This window comes from Mobula birostris, chromosome 29 (assembly GCF_030028105.1).
Source record: "Mobula birostris isolate sMobBir1 chromosome 29, sMobBir1.hap1, whole genome shotgun sequence".
Classification (NCBI taxonomy): Eukaryota; Metazoa; Chordata; class Chondrichthyes; order Myliobatiformes; family Myliobatidae; genus Mobula; species Mobula birostris.
The window spans coordinates 27066320-27090681 of record NC_092398.1 but is presented as its reverse complement, the minus strand read 5'-3'; the positions used below and the strand labels follow the sequence as shown (position 1 = coordinate 27090681).

General features: G+C 44.8%; 1 protein-coding gene across 3 annotated transcripts in view; it reads left to right on the top strand.

The window, feature by feature from the left end:
- cdk20 (cyclin dependent kinase 20) overlaps positions 1 to 24362 on the top strand; it is a 57242-nt gene that overhangs the window by 17007 nt on the left and 15873 nt on the right. The window contains exon 8 of one of the 3 annotated variants that reach the window (XM_072246385.1): positions 6757 to 13304. The exons of the other annotated variants lie outside the window; for them this stretch is intronic. Within the exon in view, the coding sequence (XP_072102486.1) occupies positions 6757 to 6936 (180 nt within the window). The 3' untranslated portion in view covers positions 6937 to 13304. Of the gene's footprint in view, positions 1 to 6756; positions 13305 to 24362 lie in introns of those variants that run through there. 3 annotated transcript variants of the gene reach the window in all.

Sequence of the window (24362 nt, the reverse complement as noted above, 5' to 3'; positions counted from 1 at the left end):
GTTAATTGGTCATTGCAAATGCTAGGGTTAAATGTGTTAAATGTTCTGGGTCAGAAGGGCCTATTCCACGCTGTTTCTAAATAACTAACTACTCTTGAATTGTTGAATCTGCGTCCTCAGGCTCCTGTACCTCCCACCTTGATGGCAGCAATGATGGTGAAGGTCCTTAATGATGGATGCCACCATCCTGAAGCACCTTCTCTTAAATATTGTCCTTGACAGTAGGGAGGGTTGTGCCCATGAGTCAGTCTGCAGCCTCTTTCGATGCTGTGCATTGGAGCCAGTGTACCAGGCAGTGATGCAACCAGTCAGAATACTCTCCACCATACAACTGTAGAAATTTGTAAGGATCTTTGATAACTTACCAAATTTCCTGAAACTCAGACTTATTTCTAGCGTCATAGAGTCGTACAGCATGGGGAAGAAAGGCTGTTCAGCCCTAAGTATCCATGCTAAGAGGTGCACTCAGTGACCACTTTACTAGGTACAAGAGTGGATCCTGTGCGATTTTCTGCACACTACTGTCGTAACATGTCATTTGAGTTATTGACAGACTCAAATAGCTTCTTGTCAGATTCAACCAGTCTGGCCACTCTACTCTGACCGCTCATTAATAAGGCATTTTCACCCACAAAACTGCCGCTCACTGGATTTTTAAAAAAATGTCATACCATTCACTGTAAACTTTGGAGACAGTTGTGCGTGAAATCTCAGGAGATCAGCAGTTTCTGAGATACCCTGTCCAGCACCAACAATCATTCCACTGTCAAAGTCACTTAGATCACATGTCTTCCCCATAATGATGTTTAATCTGAACAACAACTGATCCTCTTAGCTATGCCTGTATGCTTTTATGCATCAAATTACTGCCACATGATTGGCTGATTAGATATTTGCATTAATGAGCAAGAGTATATGTCCTCTCGTTTTCAATTCCCCAGCCATGTTAAAAAAACAAACAAAAAAAATGCCCCTCATGATTTTATATGCCTCTAAAAGATATCTCCTCTGTCTGCCACATTCCACTGAGTGAAGTCCAAGCCTGCCCTAATCTACCTAAAGCCCAGCCTCTCGAGTCCTGGAAACATCCTTGTAAACCTTATTTGCACTCTTTCCTATTTAATCACATCCTTCCTGATAACAGGGCAGCCAGAGAGACTAAACAGGCTTGGACTTGTTTCTCCGTAGAGCATAGCAATATGAGGTGAGATAGTTTATATCTAATTTATTTATTTAGTCGGATATAGTGTGAGTCGGCCCTTCCAGCCTCTTCAAGCTACCCAGCAGTCCCCTGATTTAACGCTAACCTAAACACAGGACAATTTACAATGAGCAATTAACCTACCAATTGGCATGTCCTTGTACTGTGGCAGGAAACTGGAGCATCCTGAAGAACCCCACGCATTCACAGGGAGAGCATGCAAGCTCCTTACAGGCAGTGGCGGAAATCGAACCCAGGGTGCTGGTACTGTAAAGCGTTGTGCTAACCACTACGCTACTGTGCCATTTTATAGATATGTACGAAATCATGGGGTGAATGCACATAGGTTTGGGGAATCGGGAACTAGAGGGGAAAGATTTAATAGGAACTTGAAGGTCAACATTTTTTTTAAACACAGAGGATGGTCCATATGTTGAATGAGCTGCCAGAGGATGTGGTTTACATGGGTGTAATAACACCTTTTTAAGACAGTTAGACCATTGCATGGATGGAAAGGTTTAGGTTATGGATGAAACGCTGGCAAATGGGATCAGCTGAAAGGCACCTTAGTTGGCATTGACCAGATGGGCCAAAGGGCCTATATCTGATCTATATTGCTCTAAATACCTCTTAACTGTAGTGATTATATTTGATTATCCCTTCTCACCTGCCTATCACCTTCCCCTGGGTCCCATCCTCCCATGGTCCGCTCTCCTCTCCCATCAGATTCTTCCCTTTCCAGCCCTTTATCTATTACTTTCCAGCTATCCTCCTTCCCGCCTCCTCACCCTTTTTATTCTGGTGTCTTCGCCCTTCCTTTCTGGTAGAAGGATCTCGGTGTGAAACATCAACTGCTTATTAATTTCCATAGATTAGGGGTTCCCAACCTTTTTTCCCCCATAGACTAATACCATTAAGCAATGAGTCTTCAGATCGCAGGTTGGGAATCCCTGTCTTGGATATTGTCTGACCTGCTGAGTTCCTCCAGCATTTTGTGTGTGTTGCTCTGAATTTCCAGAATCTGCAGAATCTCTTGTGTGGATCTGATTCCATCATCTCCTTTGTCAGCATGTTCCGAACATCAGCCGCACTTGTATGTACATAAAAACTTACAGCTCCGATTCCCTCTAAACCTTTCACCTTTCACCTACTGTATACCTTCGTGTTTTAGGTATAAACCTATAGGATTCTGAATGTCTGTGCCTCTCATGATCACTCCTCAGTCTGCTTCTCTCCAGGGAAATCATTCCCTGGCTATCCAGTCTCTCCTCATAACTGATCCAGCAGCGTCCCCATGAATCATCGCTGCACTACCACGTCCGTAAAACCTGCAATTGGTAAGGTGTCACAAATTTTGTTGAGCAGTTTTAGGCCCTGTAACGGAAGAATGTGCTGGCATTGAAGAGGGTCCAGAGGAAATTCATGAGAATGATCCCAGGAATGAAAGGGTTAATGTATCAGGAGTGTACTCGCTGGAGTTTAGAAGAATGGGGGGCGGGTAATGTCACAAAATATAATCAGAATCAGGTTTAATATCATTGGCATATAATGTGGTCTGACTTCGCGGCAGCACTACAATGCAATACATAATAGAGGCATTACAATAAGTATAATTGTTAATTTTAAAAGGTAGTGCAAAAATTTTTAAAAAGTAGAGGTAATGTTCATGGGTTTATTATCCATTCAGTTGGATGGTGGAGGGGAAGAAGCTGTCCATGAATTGCTAAGTGTGTGCCTTCAGGCTCCTGATGGTAGCCGTGAGAAAAGGGCATGTCCTGGGTGATGGAGGTCCTTAAACATGCCTTTTTGAGGCATCGCTCCTTGAAGATGTCCTGGATACTATGGAGGCCAGTGCCCATGATGGAGCTGACTGTTTATAAGTGTCTGTAGCTTATTACAATCCTGTGCAGTAGCTTCCCCACCCACACCAGACAGCGATGCAGCCAGTTTAAATACTCTCCATGGTAGTACATCTGTAGAAATTTGCGAGTGTCTTTGGTGACGTACCAAATGTCCTCAAACTCCTAATGAAATATAGCCGCTATTGTGCCGCCTTTGTTACTACATCAATATATTGGGTCCAGGATAGATTCTCAGAGATATTGACACCCAGGAATTTGAAATTGCTCACCCTTTCCACTTCTGATCCCTCTGCGAGGACTGGTGTATGTTCCCCTGTCTTGCCCTTTCCGAGGCTGAGTGCAAGGTTGTTGCTATGACACCACCCAACTAGCTGGTATTTCTCCCTCCCGCACGCCCCCCTCGTCAGCATCTGAAATTCTGCCAACAATAGTTGTGTTGTCAGCAAATTTGTGGATGGCATTTGAGCTGTGCCCAGCCACACAGTCATGTGTGTAGAGAGAGTAGAGCAACAGGCATCCCTGAGGTGTGCCAGTGTTGATTGTCATTGAGATGGAGATGTTATTTATGATCCACACAGGTTGAGGTCTTCCGCTTATGAAGTCGAGAATCCAGTTGCAGAGGGTGATAGAGAGGCTCAAGTTTGGAGTTTTTCAATCAGAACTGTAGGAATGATTGTGGTAAACGCTGAGCTGTAGTCAATAAACAGATCCTGACACAGGTATTTGTATTGTCCAGGTGAGCCAAGGGTGTGTGAAGAGCCAATGAATTACATTATTGCAATTTATTGTGGTGATAGGCAAACTGCCTCGGGTTAATGTATGAGGAGCATTTGATAGCTCTGGGCCTGTACTCGCTGGAGTTTAGAAGAATAACGTGGGGGAAAGATCTCATTGAAACCTATCAAATTTTGAAAGGACTAGATAGAGTGGACATGGAGAGGATGTTTCATATAGTGGGGGAGTCTAGGACCAGAGGCCACAGCCTCAGAATAGACCAGAGATGAGGAGGAATTTCTTTAGCCAGAGGGTGTTGAATCTGTGGAATTCATTGCCACAGACGGCTGTGGAGGCCAAATCATTGGGTATATTTAAAGCAGAGGTTGATAGGTTCTTGATTAGTAACACAACCAGGGCTGGCAGAATTTCAGATGGTGACGACAGAACCTACAGGAGGGAGATATACCAACCTTGCACTCAACATCAGAAAGGTTACAGGGAGAAGGCAGGAAAATGGGGTTGGTAGGGATATAAATCAGTCGGGATGGAACGCTGGAGCAGACTTGATGGGCTGAATGGCCTAATGCCCTTATTCTTGGCTCTCAATTAATGACCATTTATAACGTTGACCTGGAAGAAAGGGACGGAATGTGAGGAATCCTAGTTTGCTGACGACCCACAAAATAGGTGGGTGTGCGTACTGCGATGAAGTCAGGGATCTGGGTGGATTGAGTGAAGAGGAGGCGACTTGGTAAATGCAGACCAACGTGGGAAAAGCTGAGGTCACATGGAATAATCTAAAGGCAAGCTATTAACTAAACGAGGGAGAAAACCTGAGTGAAATATTCAGGTATATTCTCATATAGGCAACCGTTAGTTTCGTGAGACCATGGATTTGCGCCTTGGAAGGTTTCCAGGGCGCAGGCCTGGGCAAGATTGTATGGAAGACCGGCAGTTGCCCATGCTGCAAGTCTCCCCTCTCCACGACACTGATGTTGTCCAAGGGAAGGGCACTAGGGCCGATACAGCTTGGCACCAGTGTTGTCACAGAGCAATGTGTGGTTAAGTGCCTTGCTCAAGGGCACACGCGCAGCCTCAGCTGAGGCTCGCACTAGTGACCTTCAGATCACCAGACCGACACCTTAACCACTTGACCACGAGCCAACTAAAAGAATAATGATCCTTCCCGCAGGACCATACAGAAAACATAAAAGGTTAGGTGGGCACGCCTATGGATGATAGAAACATGGAGGTTATATGTGAGGGAAGGATTAGACTGATCATAAGTAGGTTAAAAGGTGGGCACAATATTGTGGGCCGAAGGGCCTGTACTGTGTTTTGTTAGCAGGCTGGAGTAGCACACTGACCTCCATCCGTCAGGGCATTCAATACAGGAGTTAGGGCAATATGTTGCGGTTATATTAGATGTTGGTGAGACTGCACTTGGGAATATTGGTGTACAGTGTTGTAGAAAAGATGTTATTAAATTAGTAAAATTGCAGAAAGGTTTACCAGAATTTTGCCCGGATTTAATCACAGAGCCATAGTCATAGCGCCTTATAGCACAGAAACAGGCCTTTGCCCCATCTAGTCCGTGTGGAACTATTAATCTGCCTAGTCCCAATGATTTACACCTGGACCACAGCCCTCTATACACATATCTCTTAAATGTTTAAATCAAGCCCTTATCCACCACGTGCTGGCAGCTCGTTCCACACTTTAACCACCCTCTGAGTGAAGAAGTTCCCTCTCATGTTTCCTGTAAACATTTCACCTTTCTCCCTTTACCCATAACTTGAGGGCCTGAGTTACAAGGAGAGGTGACATAGACAAGGACTTTATGGGTGGCCTGAGGAAGGTACAGTATATAAGATCATGTGGGCATGGATAGGGTGAAAGCACATACTGTAGTTGTTTTTCTAGGGAGAGGTGTGCTAAAAGCAAGAGGGTATATGTTTAAAATCAGAACCGGCAGATTTAAGAGGAATATCAAGAGCAACTGCTTCACACAAAGGGTGATGCATATTTGGAATGAGCTGCCAGAAATATTGGGGCAGGCACACTAAAAGATGTCCACTCTATTGGTATATATTCAATAGGTTTCAATGAGATCCTCTCTCATTCTCCTAAACTCCGGTGAGTACAGGTTCAGAGCCATCAAACGCTCCTCATATGTTAAACTGGAATCATGTTCGTGAACCTCTTCTGCACCCTCTCCAATGCCAGCATGTTCTTTCTTAGCCAAGGGGCCCAAAACTTCTCACCATATTCAAATGCCTTTATAATCCCTCAGCTTTAGAGCCATAGAGGTTGAGCAGGTGAGTCCAGGAGAGTGAATGAAATCATGAGGGGCATAGGTGAGTACCAGAGAGGAGAGGTTTAGCGGGCAATGGGCCAAATGTGGGTAGATGGGACTCGCTGGCTGGGCAACTCGGTCAGCATGGACAAGTTGGGCCAAAAGGCCTGTTTTTGTGCTGTATGACTGTATATTCTGTACCAAGTGGAGATGACGCATTTTCTTCATGCAAAGGGTGGTGCATATTTGGAATGACCTGTCAAAGGTGGTTCTTGAGGTGCGGCCATTAGCAGTGTTTAAAAGCCGTTTAGTTAAGTCTATCCTCCAAGAGGAGCTCAACCTTGTTGTTAAGTTTGGAACTTTGTGTGCCTCAATGACCCAGAGAGGTTTGTTATCTGGAGTCAGGGCTTTATGCTTTGGCTCTCGGTCGGGTCACCCATGCTAAACAGGTCAAAGTGTAGAGGCCAGACTAAGAGTGGTCCACCAGTCCTCCAGGTTCAGGGGTTCAGCTTGGGGCTAACAACATAAACGGAAACAGAAATCAGTCACCAACACATACAGACAAAACCACATACAGGTGGTGTTTCAGGTAAGGAGGCCCCACAAGGCCCCAGTGGTCCCCAGCACTTCACCGGTGTGCGCTCTTCCCCCCCCCCCCCACACCCCCATCCTCTCCACAGGCTCTCCTCCACCCGTACTTCTTCACGGAGCTGCTGCCCGCCCACCACTCCGAGCTGCCGAAGCCCCAGAGGGGGGCCAGCAGGACCCTGCAGCACCAGCGTGAGTTCCACATCGACCGGCCCATCGCGGAGTCAGTTGTCGCCCCCGAGCTTGTCGCCCCTCACGCCAGGGTGTGGTGAGGAAGGGGTAAGGGGATGGATCAGACCCTGCTGCTGCTGCACAGCCCCAGGAACCTGCAGAGCACTTGGATGTGTCGCCCTAAAAAGAGACTTTATTGGAATCAAATATATTATCACTGATGCACTTCATGGAATTTGTTGTTTTGCAGTACAGTGCAAAGATTTAAAACACCATAAATTACAAAAAAATAAAAAGTGCTAAAGACAAATAATGAACGAGTGTTCATGGGGTCATGGACAGTTCAGGAATCTGATGGCGGAAAGGAAGAAGCTGTTCCTAAATCATGTGGTGTGAGTCTTCAGCCTCCTGCACCTCCTCCCTGGAGAAGAGGGCATGACCCAGATGGTGAGTGTCTTTAACGATGGATGCTAACTTCTTGAGGTACTGCCTTCTTGGAGATGTCCCCAGTGGTGGGGAGAGTTGTGCTGAGTCAACAACCCTCTGCACCCTCTATTGATCCTGCACGTTGGAGTCTCCTTCCCAGGTGTGTGATGCAGCCAGTCAGAATGCTGTCCACCGTACACCTGCAGAAGTATTTACAGACTTTGGTGACAAACTCTAAATGAAATATTGCCCCTGTTGTGCCTTCTTTGTGATTGCGTCAATATGTTGGGCCCAGGACAGATCCTTTGAGATATTGACACACAAGACTGCTGACGTCTCGACGAGGACCGGTGTATGTGTTTTCCCGACTTCCCTGCCCTGAAGTTCACAATCGGTTCCTTATTCTTACTGACACTGAGTGCAAGGATGTTGTTACGACACCACACATCCAGCTGATTTATTGAGCTGGTTGAGTTGGCAGTAAAGAAGCCAAATGTGATTCATTTCAAGAAGACGAGATGTATACATAAAACAAGGACGCTTTATGGACCTAGTCAGACCACATTTGAAGTATTGTGAGCAGTTTTGGGTCCCTTATCCAAGAAAGGATCTGCTGGCATTGGAGAGGGTTCAGTGGACGTTCATGAGAATGATCCTTGGAATGAAAGGGTTAATGTATCAGGAGCGTTTGCTCTGGGATTGTACTCACTGGAGTTTAGGATAATGGGATGTGGGGGGATGTCTTTTAAACTTAGTGAATATCAATGCCTAGATAGAATGGACGTGGAGAGGATGTTTCCAATAGTGGGATCAGAGGGCACATCAGAATCCAAGGATGTACCTGTGGAACAGGGATGAGGTACTTCTTTAGACAGTCTAGTGAAACTGTGGAATGCATTGACACAGAAGACGGAGGTTTAAAGCAGAGGTTGATTGGTTTTTGATTAGTAAGGGTGTCAAACGTTTCAGGGAGAAGGCAGGAGAAAGGGGTTGAGAGGGATAATAAAAAATCAGCCATGGTAGAATGTCGGAGCAGACTTGATGGGCTGAATGGCCTAATTCTGCTCCTATGCCTTACACCTATGGTCAACCACTCGAATGATCTCTTGTGTACACCTCCTCTTTTCCACCTAAGGTTCAGCCAACAACAGTGGTGTCATCAGCAAATTTAAATGTTCAAATGTACTTCTAAATTTATTATCAGTGTACACACATGTCACCACATATAGTCCTGAGATTCTTTTTCTGCAAGCATACTTAGCAGATTTATAGAACAGTAACTGTAAACAGGATCTGTAAGCATTAGGAACTATAAACAAATTGTGTAAATGCAGATAAATAAATAGCAGCAAATAACGAGCATGAAATGTCAAGACAAAAGAGCTCTTAAGTGAGTGAAGTTATCCCCTTTTGTCAAGAGCCTGATGGTTGAAGGGTAGTAGCTGTGGTGGTGTAAGTCCTGAGACACCTGTACCTTTTACCTGAAGGCAGCAGTGAGAAATAAGCATGGCCTTGGATGGTGGGGATCTCTGATGACAGTTGCTACTTACAGCAACACTTCATGTCGATGTGCTCAATAGTTGGGAGGGTTTTACCCATGATGTACTGGGCCAAATCCACTACCTTTTGTTGGATTTTCTGCTCAAAGGCGTTGGTGTTCCCCTATCAGGCCAGTCAGCACACTCACCATCACAGATGGATAGAAATTTGCCAAGCTTTCTGATGACATGCCAAATCTCTGCAGACTCCTGAGGAAGTAGAGGCCCTGCGTCCTTTCTTCACAGTAATATTTATACGATAGGTCCAGGACAGGTCCTCTGAGATAGTGACACCCAGGAATTTAATGTTACTGACCCTCTCCTTCTCTGATCCTCTGATTACTGGCTCGTGGACCTCTGGTTTCCCTCTCCTGAAGTCTACAATCAGTTCCTTGGTCTTTTTGACATTGAGTGAGAGGTTGTTGTTACTACACCACTCAGCCAGGTTTTCAACCTCCCTCCCGTATGCTGGTTCACCACCACCTTTGATACAGCTCACAACAGTGGTGTCATCAGCAAACTTGTATATGATGTTGGAACCACACAGTCGTAGATGTAAAGTGAGCAGGGGGCTAAGCACACATCCCTGCAGTGCACCTGTGCTGATGGAGATTGTGGATGAGATGTTTTTGCCAACCTGAACTGACTGGGATCTACAAGCCGTGAATCACAGACCAGACAATGCTGATCAAAATAATTTAGATGTCTATGGTGTGGGTGCGAATCAAGAAGTGTGAAGTTTTGTGTGTAGTTTCAAAGAAAGTATTGTAAACATTGAATTGTCCTTTGGTGTTCAGCACCTAAAATGTGTGTAGCGCTGGGCATCTGCAGACCTATCGATCGAAAGCAGCTCCATGCGATGCCTGCTGTATCTTGTTTCGTCAAATAAAGAAGCTGCTTCAGATCAGCCAGTACTTTTCCCTGGTGACTTCATTCATGCAAAAACATTTATAAATTCATTTATAAACATTTATAGATGGTGTTTGAGCTGTGCCCAGCCACACAGCCAGGAGTGGAGAGAGTTTAGAGCAGTGGGCTAAGCACGGATCCTTGAGGCGCCCCTCTGTTGATTATCTGTGAGAACGAAATGTTATTGACTGTAGTCACATTGAAGCAGCAATGCTGTCATTGGGCAGGAGGTACAGGAGCCTTGCGTCTCACACCACCAGGTTCAGGAATAGCTATTACCCTTCAACCATCAGACTCCTGGCCTGTTTGTCTTCTGTTTCTCATTGGTAGTTTGTACATCTTTCTGTGTAGCTTTTCACCAATTCTACTGTACGTCTCTGTTCTGAGAATCTCAGGGTAATATATGGTAACATATATGTACTTTACTTTGATCTCTTGAACTTTGGTGAAATTGAGGATCCAGTTGAGAATGGAGATCCGTGTCTCATACATAATATATTCACCCTCCCACGCGCACACACTCACAGAAAATGAAACCTTTGCTGTTCCGCATCGTCTTCAGCAGTCCCTCAGGGCTGAGATTGTACAAGGACTTCTGAAAATCAAAGCTCAAAGTAAATTTATTACCAAATTACATGTATGTCACCATATATTACCCTGAGATTCATTTTCTTGCAGGCATTCACAGTAGTCATCCTGGGTGGGCTCGAGCCACCAACCTTTCAGTTAACAGCCGAAATGTAGACTGACCCTGCCACAGAGACCTCTTATCCCCTTGAGCCTGCCCCACTGTTCAATGTGATTGTGACTAAAGTGCACTGCTCCTCCACAGCCCTCAGTTCCTCCAATCTTCTGCCTCCTTTTTAAATATCCTTCCCGAAAATGTTACTGATCCTCAGCAACCCTCCAGATTACACTACCCTCTGCGCAAAGTTCCTACTCACCTCAGTTTTAGACAACCAGTCTCCCCTGTATGGTTCAGTCTGTAACCAGCTTCCCCTCGATGGACTGTATGAAGTGATGATTAAGAGCTGGGCTAGACCACTTGGCCCCTTGAGACTGCACTACCATGCAATCAGTGGATCTGCTTGTAACCTCAATATGTCAGCCTGTCGTGGTCCCCAACTGTGTAGATATCACTATCAAGAAAGTTCACCAACACCTCTACTTTCTCAGGAGGCTAAAGAATCAGAATTACAGTACATTTAATATCACTGGTATATGTTGTGAAATTAGTTAATGTTATGGCAGCAGTACAGTGAAATACATGGCAAATAAATAGAGAAAAAAAACTGAGTTGCATTAAGGATTTATACGTCTTAAGTAGTTAAGTTAAAGTAAGTATTGCAAAATAACAAATAAAAAAGAAGTGAGGTAGTGTCCATAGGTTCAGTGACCATTTAGAAATTGGATGGCAGAGGGGAAAAAGCTGTTCCCGAGTCACTGTGTGTGTGCCTTCAGGCTTCTATACCTCCTTTCTGATGGTAACGGTGTGAAGAGGCCTGGGTGGTGGGGGTCCTTAATGATGGATGTCACACCTTCCTAAAGGACCGCTCCTTGGACATGTCTTGGATACTACGGAGGCTGGTACCTATGATGGAGCTGACTAATTTTCCAAGTTTCTGCAACTTATTTTGATCCTGTGCAGTAGCACCCCCCCCCCCGCCAAATACGGTGATGCAGCCAGTCAGAATGTCGCATGTTCCCATTGACACACCAATTTTTATCGATGCGCCATAGAAAGTGTACTATTCAGATGTGTCAGGGCATCTGCTCTGCATGAGACCACAAGAACCTGCAGAGAGTTGTGAACACAGCTCAGCAAATCACAGGAACCAACTTCCCCTCCATGGACGCTGTCCATACTTGTCACTGCCTTGGTAATGCAGCCGGCATAGCCAAAGACCGACCACACACACACACACACACACACACACTCACAAAAACACACACACACACACACACACACACACACACACACATACACACACACACACTCACTCACAAAAACACACACACACACTCACTCACAAAAACACACACACTCACTCACAAAAACACACTCACAAAAACACACACACACTCACAAAAACACACACACACACTCACTCACAAAAACACACTCACAAAAACACACACACACACTCACTCACAAAAACACACTCACAAAAACACACACACACACACACTCACAAAAACACACACACTCACTCACAAACACACACTCACAAACACACACACACACACACTCACTCACAAACACACACTCACAAAAACACACACACACTCATACAAACGCACTCACACACAAAACACTCACACTCACACTCACACACACTCACACACACACACACACTCACACACACACACACACACACACACACACACACACACACACACACACACACACACACACCATTCTCTCTTCTCCCCTCCCCCAATGGGCAGAAGATACAAAAATCTGAAAGCACATACTGTACTACCATGCTCAGGGACAGCATGTACCCGTGCTGCTCTAAGACTATTGAACGGTACTCTAGTTTGATTCCTGATGGAATTTCCTCCATAGATGCTGCTAGACTTGCTGAGTTCCTCCAACACTTTGCATGTGACCTCACAATCCACCTTGTTACGATCTTGCACCCTATCGTTTACCTGCTCTGTACTTTCCCTGTAGCTGTTACATTTTATTCTGCGTTGTTATTGTTTTACCTTGTTCTGCCTCAGGAGCTGTATAATAATCTGTATGAACAGTACGTACCTTGGAAGATGTGACAAAAATAATTCAATTCTTCTTTCACTAGTGGAAACATCTTGACATCCATCTTGTCTTGCCCTTTTAGGATAATATTGTGATAAATCCTTCTATAAAACATAGAATTAACCTTTTAATCATATTGTGGAACTGTTCAGGATTGCTTCCAATACTGAGATATCCTTTATTAAGCAAGGAAACCAAAATTCAGGTTGGATACATGATGAGGCCACTCATCAAGGACCCCTGCTACCCAGGCCATGCTCTCTTCTCAGTGCTGCCATTGGGAAGGAGGTACAGGAGCCTCAGGACCTCCACCACCAGGTTCAGGAACAGTTATTATCTTTCAACCAGTGTGGATAACTTTCCTCACCTCAGTACTGAACGGATTCCGCAACCTATGGACTCACTTCCTCAGTATTATTTATTTGTTTATTAGCCTTCCCTCTGGGAGAAGGTTCAGGAGCTTGAAGACTCGTACGGCTAGATTTAGGAACAGCTTCTTTCCAACTGTGATAAGACTGCTGAACGGATCCTGACCCAGATCTGGGCCGTACCCTCCAAATATTCGGACCTGCCTCTCGGTTTTTTTGCACTACCTTACCTTCCCTTTTCTATTTTCTATTTATGATTTATAATTTAAATTTTTAATATGTACTATTGATTTGTAATCCAGGGAGCAGGAAACGCAGAATCAAATATCACTGTGATGATTGTACATTCTAGTATCAATTGTTTGGCGACAATAAAGTATAAAGTAAAGTATTATTGCAATTTTATTCATGTTAATTGCACTACTTACCTTCTTTTGCACATTGGTTGTTTGTGTGTAGTTTTTCATTGACCCTATTGTATTTCTTTGTTCTGCAAGAAAATAAATCTCAGGGTGACATATGCAAACTTTGATAATAAATTTACTTTGATTTGAACTTGAATTCTCAGGTCGGAGGACTAGCACCTCATTTTCCATCTGGGAGCCTCCAATGTGACCTCAATTTCTCTAACTTCCGGGTAATTCGCCCCCCTCCACCTTCTAATTTTTCTGTTCCCCGTTCAGGCTCCCCTCTTACCCATTCTCTTCTCACCTGCCCAGCACCGCTCTGGGACCCATCTTCCTTCCCTTTCTCACATGGTCCATTCTCCTGTCCTATCAGATTTCTCCTTCCGCCCTTTACCTTTTCAACTGATCACCTCCCAGCTTCTTACTTCATTTCCCCTTCTGCCTTAACTCGTCTCACCTTCCATCTGCCAATTTGTACTCCTTTCCCCTCCCACCCCATATTTTTATTCTGGCTTCTTCCCCCTTCCTTTCCAGTCATGATGAAGAGTCTTGGCCTTAAACACCATCTGTTTATTCCTCTCCATAGATGCTGCCTGACTTGCTGAGTTCCTCCAGCATTTTGTGTGTGGGTATGTGTGTGTTACCCAAACTATGCAAAGTCTTTCATTTATGACTTAACTAATGTTCTGTAATGGCACATAACCAATTTTAAACTCCAAACTTATAGCCCTAATATTAGCATTAATTACTAGCAGCTAACTACTAACTTTGCATAACATGGATAAGAATACTCTCCATATCCACTCCTGTGGTCTGTCTCCAGTCCAGGTTCTATAGGTATTTGGGTGGAGAATAAGGAAACTACTGTCTGCTTTGCACATGAGGCAAGAAGTAAGATTAGCTTTATTTGTTACATGTACATTGAAACGTGCACTTTATGAGATATACCTGTACACCTTGTTAATGCAAATATCTAATCAGCCAATCATGTGGCAGCAGCTCAATGCATAAAAACATGCAGAAGTGGTCAAGGGATTTAGTTGTGTTTCACACCAAACATCAGAATGGAGAAGAAATGTGATCTAAGTGACTTTGACCATGGAGTGATTGTTGGTGCCAGATGGGGTGATTTGAGTATCTCAGAAACTGCTAATCCCCTGGGTTTTTCATGCAGAAAAGAATTTACAGAGAATGGTAAGAAAATTTTTAAAAAAACATCCAGTGAGCAGCAGTTCTGGGGGGCGAAAATGCCTTGTTAATGAGAGAGGTTGGAGGAGAATGGCCAGACTGGTTCAAGTTGACTGGAAGGCGACAGTAACTCAAATAACCACACGTGACAACAGAGGTGTGGAGAAAATCATCTCTGAATGCTTAACATGTTGAAGCTTGAAGTGGATGGGCTACAGCAGCAGAAGACCACAGATGTATACTCAGTGGCCACTTTATTAGGTATAGGCCACTGAGTATACAATTTGGGTCAATGACCAACACAGTACAAGGATGTGCCTGAAAGTGTTGCCATGCTTCTGGTGCCAACATAGCATGCTCACAACTTTACTAACCCTAATCACAACCCGAGCCTGTGTCATAGAAGCAGAGTAGGGAGGTGTCACAGGACAAGATTACCAGCCAGAGAGAATGAGGTGTTCAAGGATGGGTTGGTATTCAGAATGGGAAGTCCATAGGTCGAGAGGGCGACTGAAGAAATGGACCGCCTCAGCACCTTATTGCCCTCCCCCTGCACTCGAGCAGCATGGTGGTGAGCGTAATGCTTTATGGCACCAGCGGCGGGAAGGCCAGGGTTCAGTTTCCGCTGCTGTCTGAAAGAAGTTTGTACGTTCTCCTCGTGACTGTGTGGATTTCCTCCTAAGACGTATGTGTTAATGTTGGTAAGTTGCGGACATGCAATGTTGGCGATGGAACCATGGGCAATAACCTTAAGGCACAGGAGCAGCATTAGGCCATTCAGCCCATTGAGTCTGTCCCGCCATTCCAACATGGCTCTATTATCCCTCTCAACCCCATTCCCCTGCCATCTCCCCATCACCTTTGACATCCTTACCGATTAAGAACCTATCAATCTCCACTTTAAATACACCCAATGACTTGGCCTCCACAGCTGTCTGCGGCAATGAATTCCACAGGTTCTCCACAGTACACTGAGGTTTCCATTTGAGATATACCCAGGGTTGGTGAACAGGCACCCAGTGTTGGACCCTCCTCTGTCGCTGGGACATTTGAGAAGTCCTGAGAGGCGTGGCTGAAATGCCGAGGCGCAAGAGTCGTTGGGAGAAGTTCTGTGCATTGGGAGTATGATAGGCCAGCAGGGCCTGATTCCGTGCTGGATACCCCTAGTTGCCCCCACACATAGTCATACTTTATTGATCCCGGGGGAAATTGATTTTTGTTACAGTTGCACTATAAATAATTAAATAGTAATAAAACCATAAATAGCTAAATAGTAATATGTAAATTATGCCAGGAAATAAGTCCAGAATCAGCCTATTGGCTTAGGGTGTCTGATCCTCCAAGGGAGGAGTTGTAAAGTTTGATGGCCACAGGCAGGAATGACTTCCTATGACGCTCTGTGTTGCATATCGGAGGAATGAGTCTCTGGCTGAATGTACTCCTGTGCCCACCCAGTACATTATGTAGTGGATGGGAGACATTGACCAAGATGGCATGCAACTTGGACAGCATCCTCTTTTCAGACAACACCGTCAGAGAGTCCAGTTCCATCCCCACAACATCACTGGCCTTACGAATGAGTTTGTTGATTCTGTTGGTGTCTGCTACCCTCAGCCTGCTGCCCCAGCACACAACAGCAAACATGATAGCACTGGCCACCACAGACTCGTAGAACATCCTCAGCATCGTCCGGCAGGTGTTAAAGGACCTCAGTCTCCTCAGGAAATAGAGACGGCTCTGACCCTTCTTGTAGACAACCTCAGTGTTCTTTGACCAGTCCAGTTTATTGTCAATACACAAGAACTGTTGTTCCCCAGAGTACACCCAGGGATGCTGTTGTCTGTGATGATCCCAGGGCTGTTACCCTGATTCTCTTCACAGTGGTGCTGTGTGTAATGTGTCTTCATGTAGTACAGAGATTGCATTCTCTGTGACATGCCTTTCGGCTGCAGTTCTGTGTTGCACCACGTGGGGCCGCTGTTTTGTTTTTATACGTTTTAACACGTTTCTCTCTCTCTCTCTCTCTCTCTCTCTCTCTCACACACACACACACACACACACACACAGTGTAATGCATGCATGGGGTTCTGTATAACAAGGAGGTTTGTTGTTCTGTGTAAAACAAACATACAGAGACCGACATGCACACATGTGGCTGCTGTTAATGTAAACCCACACACATACGCAATTGACGGTCGCAGTAGGTGACATGCTTGGCCCTACATGGCTGGTTAATGAATCTTTCATCTATGTTCCCGCAGACCACTGCCAAGACAGCAGCTGATCTGCAGGGGCAGTCCTGTCCTCACTGAAGGCCCGAGCCCCTTTGTCAGTAGGTGTTTACTGATCCACTGCTGACTGCCCACCAGTGACTCCAGCCTGCAGGTGGCAGCAGAGGCTCACCAGACCAGCCTCCTTGGAATTGAATTATTATTGTCACACGTATTAAAGTTCAAAACTTTAATTTATTATTAAATGTCACCCTGGGATTCATTTTCTTGCAGACCTTCATAGTAGAAGAACAAATAAATACAATAGAATCGACGAGAATCTACACACAAAGACTGAAAAAACAGTCAAAGTGTAAAGGAAGATGAACTGCAAATACAAAATATTTGTAGCAATGGATAGATAGAGAAAGACAATACTGAGAAAATGTGTTGCAGAGTTCCTGAAACTGAGTCAGTAAGTTGTGGAATCAGTCAGTGTTGAGGTGAGTGATATTATCTGAGCCAGTTCAGGAGCCTGATGGTTGAAGGGTAATAACTGTTCCTGAACCTTGTGTTGTAGCATCTGAGAGGCTCCTGTACCTCCTTCCGTATGGCTGCAGTGAGAAGAGAGCATGGTCTGGATGGTGGATGTGCTCAATGGTGAGGAGGGCTTTTCCTGTGATGTATCCACCATTCCTTGTAGGCTTTTTCATTCCTGGGCATTGGTGCTACCGATCCGAGCCCTGATAAGACCAGTCAGGATACTCTCCTGTGTGTATCTTTAGAAGTTTATCAAAGTTTTAGATGAATCTATGCAGATTTCTAAGAAAGTAGAGGTGATGCCGTGCCTTCTTTGTGATGGCACTTGCGTGCTGGTCCCAGGACGGATCCTCTGATAGGATAATGGCAAGTTACTGACCCTCACCATCCCTGATTCCTCCAATGAGGACTGATTCGTGTATCCCTAATTTCTTCCTCGTGTAGCCAAGTCAGCTCAAGATACAGTGAAAAGCATGTCGTACAGGTCAGATCAGTACACAGTGCTTTGAGGTGGAACATGGTAAAACGATAATAGAATGCAGAATAAAGTGTACCAGCAGCACAGAAAGTGCAGTGCTGGTAAACAATAAGGTGCAAGATCATAACGAGGTTGTTTGTGAGGTCCAAGAGTCTATCTTATCTTACAAGAGGTTTTTTCAAGAGTCTGATAACAGCAGGGTAGAAGCCTTCCTTGAGCCTGGTGGTACATAATTTCAGGCCTTTGTATCTTCTGCCTGATGGGATAGGAGGAGAAGAGAGAATGTCCGGGGTGTGTGGGGGTCTTTGATTATTCTGGCTGCTTTCCCAAGGCAATGAGAGGTGTAGACAGAGTCCACAGAAGGGAGGCTGGTTTCTGTGATGTGCGTGTGATATTGGAATTGGTTTATTGTCAAGTGTACTGAGATGCAGATCAGATAATCTCTTTTTATTTTCAGTGTGTCTCCTTCTGCACACCACATGCTTCTCAGTTGTTGTTTATGTCTAGTTTTACATAAATTCTACTGTTTTTTCCCTGGAAATGCCTGCAAGAAAATGAATCTCAAAGGCAGCAGGTCCATACTTTGATAATAAATTTACTTTGGAATTTGAACAAGGTAAAGCAATAGCAATATAGATTAAAGCACAGCAGTTACAGAGAGAGTGCAGCGCAGTGCACATTGGCATTGTCTTATGAGACAAGTCTGAGTGACCTAGGGATTTTTCCCTTGAAGCAAAGGAGGATGAGAGGTGAATAACATTATAAGAGGCAGAAATAGCAAAGGAGGATGAGAGGTGAATAACATTATAAGAGGCAGAGGTGAATAACATTATAAGAGGTGAATAACATTATAAGAGGCCCCGTAGGAGCCTGAAGACATATTAGGAACTGCTTCTTCCCCGTAGTCAAGAGATTTCTGAACAGTTCGTGAAAAGTATCTCACGACACGGTTGGCCTGAAACGTTGACTGTACTCTTTTCCATAGATCCTGCCTAGCCTGCTGAGTTCCTCCAGCATTTTGTGTGTGTTGCTTCACTATTTTATTCTCCTTATGCACTGTTCATTTATTGTTTTTAATGTTTCTTACTGTATCATAGGGTTTTAAAATTTATTGCACTGTAAATCTGCAGCAAAATAACAGATTTCACAGTGTACAGTGCTGTTCATATATAGTACCTTTGGACTTCTGCACAGTACAGTATTTATCAATGTGGAGCGGGGAGCATGTTTGTAAATCTGGTGGGAGCAAGGGATGTTGGGAATGGAGCGGGTGGAGTGCCGCGGGAAGGGTATGGGACAGGTGACAGAGAAGGGGTGCTGGGTGGTGGTGGGGGGGCACGGGTGTAGACACACCTAGCCCCGAGACCTGAGACACCAGGCAACCGGTTTATTGATCATTACAGAATGTCTGTCTGGTGATTTCAACTCCCTCCCCTCTCCCTTCCCCTTTTCCCAACCATGATTCTCCTCTCCCTGCCCCCTTCCCACTCTCAGTGCACAATAGAGACCCAGATCAGAATCTGGTTATATTAGGGCCTTTGTTTTTTTTGTGTGGCAGCAAGACAGTGCAATACATAAAATTACTACAGTACTGTGCTAAAGTCTTAGGCACTGTAGCGATATATATGTGTGTAAGACTTTTGCACAGTAATGTATATCAGTGATTCTGATAGAGGGGACAGCTAATGCCTTGTCCCAAAGTGGCAGTGGTTAATCAGAATCAGGTTTGATATCACTGGCACATGTCATGAAATTTGTTGTTTTTTCAGCAGTACAGAGCAATGCATGCAGGAATAATTAAAAGCAAATTACAGTAAGAAGTATATAGATTTAAAAAGTTAAATTAAATATGTAGTGTAAAAAGAGAGGAGAAAAAGTAGTGAGGTTATGTTCATGGGTTCAATGTCCATTTAGAAATTGGGTGGCAAAGGAGAAGAAACTGTTTCTGAATCATTGAGTGTGTGCCTTTAGGCTTCTGTACCTCCACCCTGATGGTAGCAATGAGAAGAGGGCATGCCTGGGTGATGAGGGTCTTTAATGATGGATGCCGCCTTTCTGAGGCATCGCTCCTTGAAGGTGTCCTGGATGCTGGGGAGGCTGGTGTCCATGGTGGAGTTGACTGAGTTTACAACTCTCTGCAAACAAGAGAGGATTTGCAGCTGCTGGAATTCCAAACAACACACACAAAGTCCTGCATAGGACTGTCGAAGGGTCTTGGCCTGGAACATCAGCTGTACTTTTTTCCATAGGTGCTGCCTGGCCTGCTGAGTTCCTCCAGCATTTTGTGTGTGTCGCTTACAACTCTCTGCAGCTTATTTCAATCCTATACAGTGGCCCCCCATACCAGATGGTGATGCAACTAGTCAGAATGCTCTGCACAATACATCAGTAGAAATTTGGGAGTGTCTTTGGTGACATACCAAATCTCCTCAAACTCCTGATGAAATATAGCTGCTGTTGTGCCTTCTTTGTAACTGTGTTGATATGTTGGGCCCAGGATAGATCTTCAGAGATGTTAACGCCCAGGAACTTCTGATCCCAGAGTGACTCTGGCTGATACCAGAGGACATAGGTTTAAGGAATGTGTTGGGGGGGGGGGGGATGTCAGAGGTAAGTTTCTTTCACACACAGAGAGTGGTTGATGTGATGCAGGAGTGGTGGTAGAACAGGTACATTAGGGACATTTGAAATAGGTTCATAGATGATAGAAAAATGGAGGATTATGGTCTGTGTTGGAGGAAAGGGTTAGTTTGATCATGGAGTGGTTAAAAAGTTGGTATAACATAAGACATAGGAGCAGAATTCGGCCATTTGGCCCATCAAGCCTGCACTGCCATTCCATCGTGGCTGATTTATTATCTCTCCCAACCCCATTCTCCTGCCTTCTTCCCATAACCTTTGACTCTCTCACTAATCAAGAATCTATCAACCTCTGCTTTAAATATACCCAATGATGGCCCCCCGAAGTGTCTGTGGCTACAAGTTCCACAGATTCACCACCGTCTGGCTGAAGCAATTCCTCCTCATCTCTGTTCTAAAGAGACGTCCTTGCAGTCCGAGGCTGTGCCCTCTGATCCTAGACCCTCCCACTATTGGAAACATCTTCTCCACAGCCATTCTATCTAGGCCTTTCAATATTCAATGAGCTTCGAAAGACCAGTGAGTACAAACTCTCCCCTTATGCTAACACTTCGATTCTCTTGCACATTGTGGGCCAAAAGGTCAGGACTGGGCTGTACTGTTCTATGTTCTAAATATCAGGCGCAAGGTCATAACGAGGTGGATTGTGAGGTCTACAGTCCATCTTACCGTACCAGGGGACCTTATAACGGTAAGAAGAGATTGGCGGTACATGATTTCAGGCTTTTGTGTCATAGACAGGGTAGGTAGTCTGAATACGTAGCTCCAAGGTGGGGGCATTAAAAGCACAACGTGAGAGTTAGGCGATTAAAGGGGATCTGGGGGGGGTTAGGTTTTTTATAGAGGTATCTGATGTCTAGAAGTTACTGCCAGAGGCAGTAGGAGAACCAGATTCAGGGATTATTTTTATTCACCATAAATATTGACATGTATTAGGAATTTGCTGTGGTGGGTTAGTCAGGGTGCAACATGCAACCCAAAACAACAACATTTAACATTCATAAAGAATTATGATTATGAGGACATGCAGTCCCCTTTTATTGTCATTTAGTAATGCATGCATTAAGAAATGATAAAAATGTTTTTCCAGAGTGATATCACGAAAACACATGACAAACCGACTTAAAAACTAACAAAAGCCACATAATTATAACATATAGTTACAACAGTGCAAAGCAATACTGTAATTTGATAAGAACAGACCATGGGCTGGTAAAGTCTCAAAGTCCCTCAAAAGTCCCATCATCTCATGCAGACGGTAAACCTCCAGCTCCACAAACTTGCCAAGGCAGCATCCCGGAAGCATCAGACCACAGTCCGACTCCGAGTCCGTCCGAAAACTCCGAGCCTCCAACCAGCTCTCCAACACCGAGCACCATCTCTGCCGAGCGCTTCCACCCCGGCCCCAGCAACAGGCAATAGGCAAGGCCGAGTATTTGGGGCCTTCCCCTCCGGAGATTCTGGATCGCACAGTAGCAGCGGCAGCAAAGCAGGCATTTCAGAAGTTTCTCCAGATGTTCCTCCGTGCTTCTCACGGCTGTCCCCATCAAATCCAGATTGATGCACAGCCCCCTAGTTACACATATCGATATTCATTCGGAACGGCCGCGTGCACTGCGTCGCGCCGCCATCTTCTCCTCCCTCATTATATAGAAAATGAAAGCTATGAAGGCTAAACTGTGAATAAGGGAGCAACAATATAATAGCGATCATAGTCTTAGGTTAGTTCATGTGCAGAAGTTTTCTTATTTATTGAGATGCAGTAGGCTCTTCTGGGCCTTTGAGCTGCACTGCCAATTAACCCCTACCTAGTTGTGGGACAATTTACAATGATCCCAATTAACCTACCAACTGGTACATAATAATAAATACTTCATTGATCCTGAGTGGGGAAACTCTTTTGTTACAGCAGCAACATTTAAAAACACACTCAGCAGACTTAACTAATAATAAAGCACCGAATTTAAGAGGGGAGGAGAAGATGGCGGCGCGATGCAGTGCGTGCGGCCGTTCCAAATGATATCTGTGAAGTAGGATGCCGTGCACAATCCTGATTTGATGGAGACAGACGTGAAGAAGCACGGAGGAACATCTGGAGTAACTTCTGAAATGCCTGCTTCGCTGCCGCTGCTACTGTATGATCGAGAATCTCCGGAGGGGAAGGCTCCAAATCCTTGGCCTTGCCTATCGTCTGTTGCCGGGGCCGGGGTCAAAATGCTTGGCAGAGACGGTGCTCGGTGTCGGAGAGCTGGTTGGAGGCTTGGAGCTTTCGGACGGACTCAGAGTCGGACTGCGATTGGTTGCTTCCGGGATGCTGCCTTGGCAAGTTTGTGGCGCTGGAGGTTTACCATCTGCATGAGGTGATGGGACTTCCGAGAGACTTTGACACTTTACCATGCCCATGGTCTGTTCTTATCAAATTATAGTATTGCTTTGCACTGTTGTAACTATATGTTATAATTATGTGGTTTTGTCAGTTTTTCAGTCTTGGTTTGTCATGTGTTTCTGTGATATCATTCTGGAAAAACATTGTATCATTTCTTAATGTATGCATTACTAAATGACAATAAAAGAGGACTGCGTGTCCTCATAATCTAATAATAATCCATACAATAATAATTTACCAATATGCAATAACTTGCAATGGTAAGTACAAAGTAATAAGACAGAGTCTATTGTACTACAATGTGTGTTCTCTTGTTGCACAGAGATGAACTGTTGGATATGCTTATTGCATTTGGTAGGAAAGATGTTCTGTAATGATCCTTTGGACTGTGGGAGGAAACCCATGCCGTCATGGGGAGAACGTAGAAACTCCTGATAGACAGTGGCAGGAATTGAACTCGGGGTTGCTGGTGATGTAAAGCATTGTGCTAACCACTGCAAAACTGTGCCACCCCCTATAATACATACGGTACACCCAGTATCTTTAAAGTGGCTACGGAGTATATTGTCTTCTGCTGCTGTAGCCCATGCACTGACTGAGGTAATAGGTGGTGAGGGGGGGGGGGGGAATGCGGCTAACTAGAATGGTTAATCAGAAGAAACTTTTAAGATGGTGTGAAGTTTTTGTTTTAACAGCCCTCCAGTGCTTTCCAGAAGTGAGTTTTAGGAAAAGGCAGTTTTCTGGGTGGGTAGTGTCCACAATGATTTTTCTGCCTGCTTCTTTGCCCTTGGCACACACAAGTCCTACAGTGATGGTAGACTACAGCCGGCGTCTTTTTCTCTGACCATTGTACATGATGTGACGATGCTCTCTCTGATGGCAGTACAGTACTGCACCAGCATCTTCTGAGGAAGATGGACTTTTACCAGATACCACAAGAAGTACATCTACTGTTGAGCCTTTTTGTTAATGAAGGAGATATGGTTCTCCCACTTGAGGTCCTGTGAGGTAAAAATGGCCAGGCACCTGGGTGTTGAAACAGTGCAAACTGTAGAGTTGTTGATGTGTCTCTGGGTGGAGAGGAGGCATGTTTCTCCTGAAGTCGATATGCACCTCCACAGATTTGAGGGCATTCAGCTTCAAGTTGTGACTGTCTCAAGACGCTAGCTTGGTGATACTTGGATTTGTCACCTCTGTTACAGAGCTACAGAGAAAGGTTGAACAAGTTGGGTCTTTATTCTTTGGAGCGTAGAAGGTTGAGGGGGGACTAGATAGAGGTATTTAAAATTATGAGGGGGATTGATAGAGTTGACGTGGATAGGCTTTTTCCATTGAGAGTGGGGGAGATTCAAACAAGAGGACATGAGTTGAGAGTTAAAGGGCAAAAGTTTAGGGGTAGCATGAGGGGGAAATTCTTTACTCAGAGAGTGGTAGCTGTGTGGAATGAGCTTCCAGCAGAAGTGGTTGAAGCAGGTTCGATGTTGTCGTTTAAAGTTAAATTGGACAGCTATATGGACAGGAAAGGAATGGAGGGTTATGGGCTGAGTGCAGGTTGGTGGGACTAGGTGAGAGTAAGAGTTCGGCACGGACTAGAAGGGCCGAGATGGCCTGTTTTCATGCTGTAATTGTTATATGGTGATGGTGATAGCTGGTGATAACTTAATCACAATGTTTAA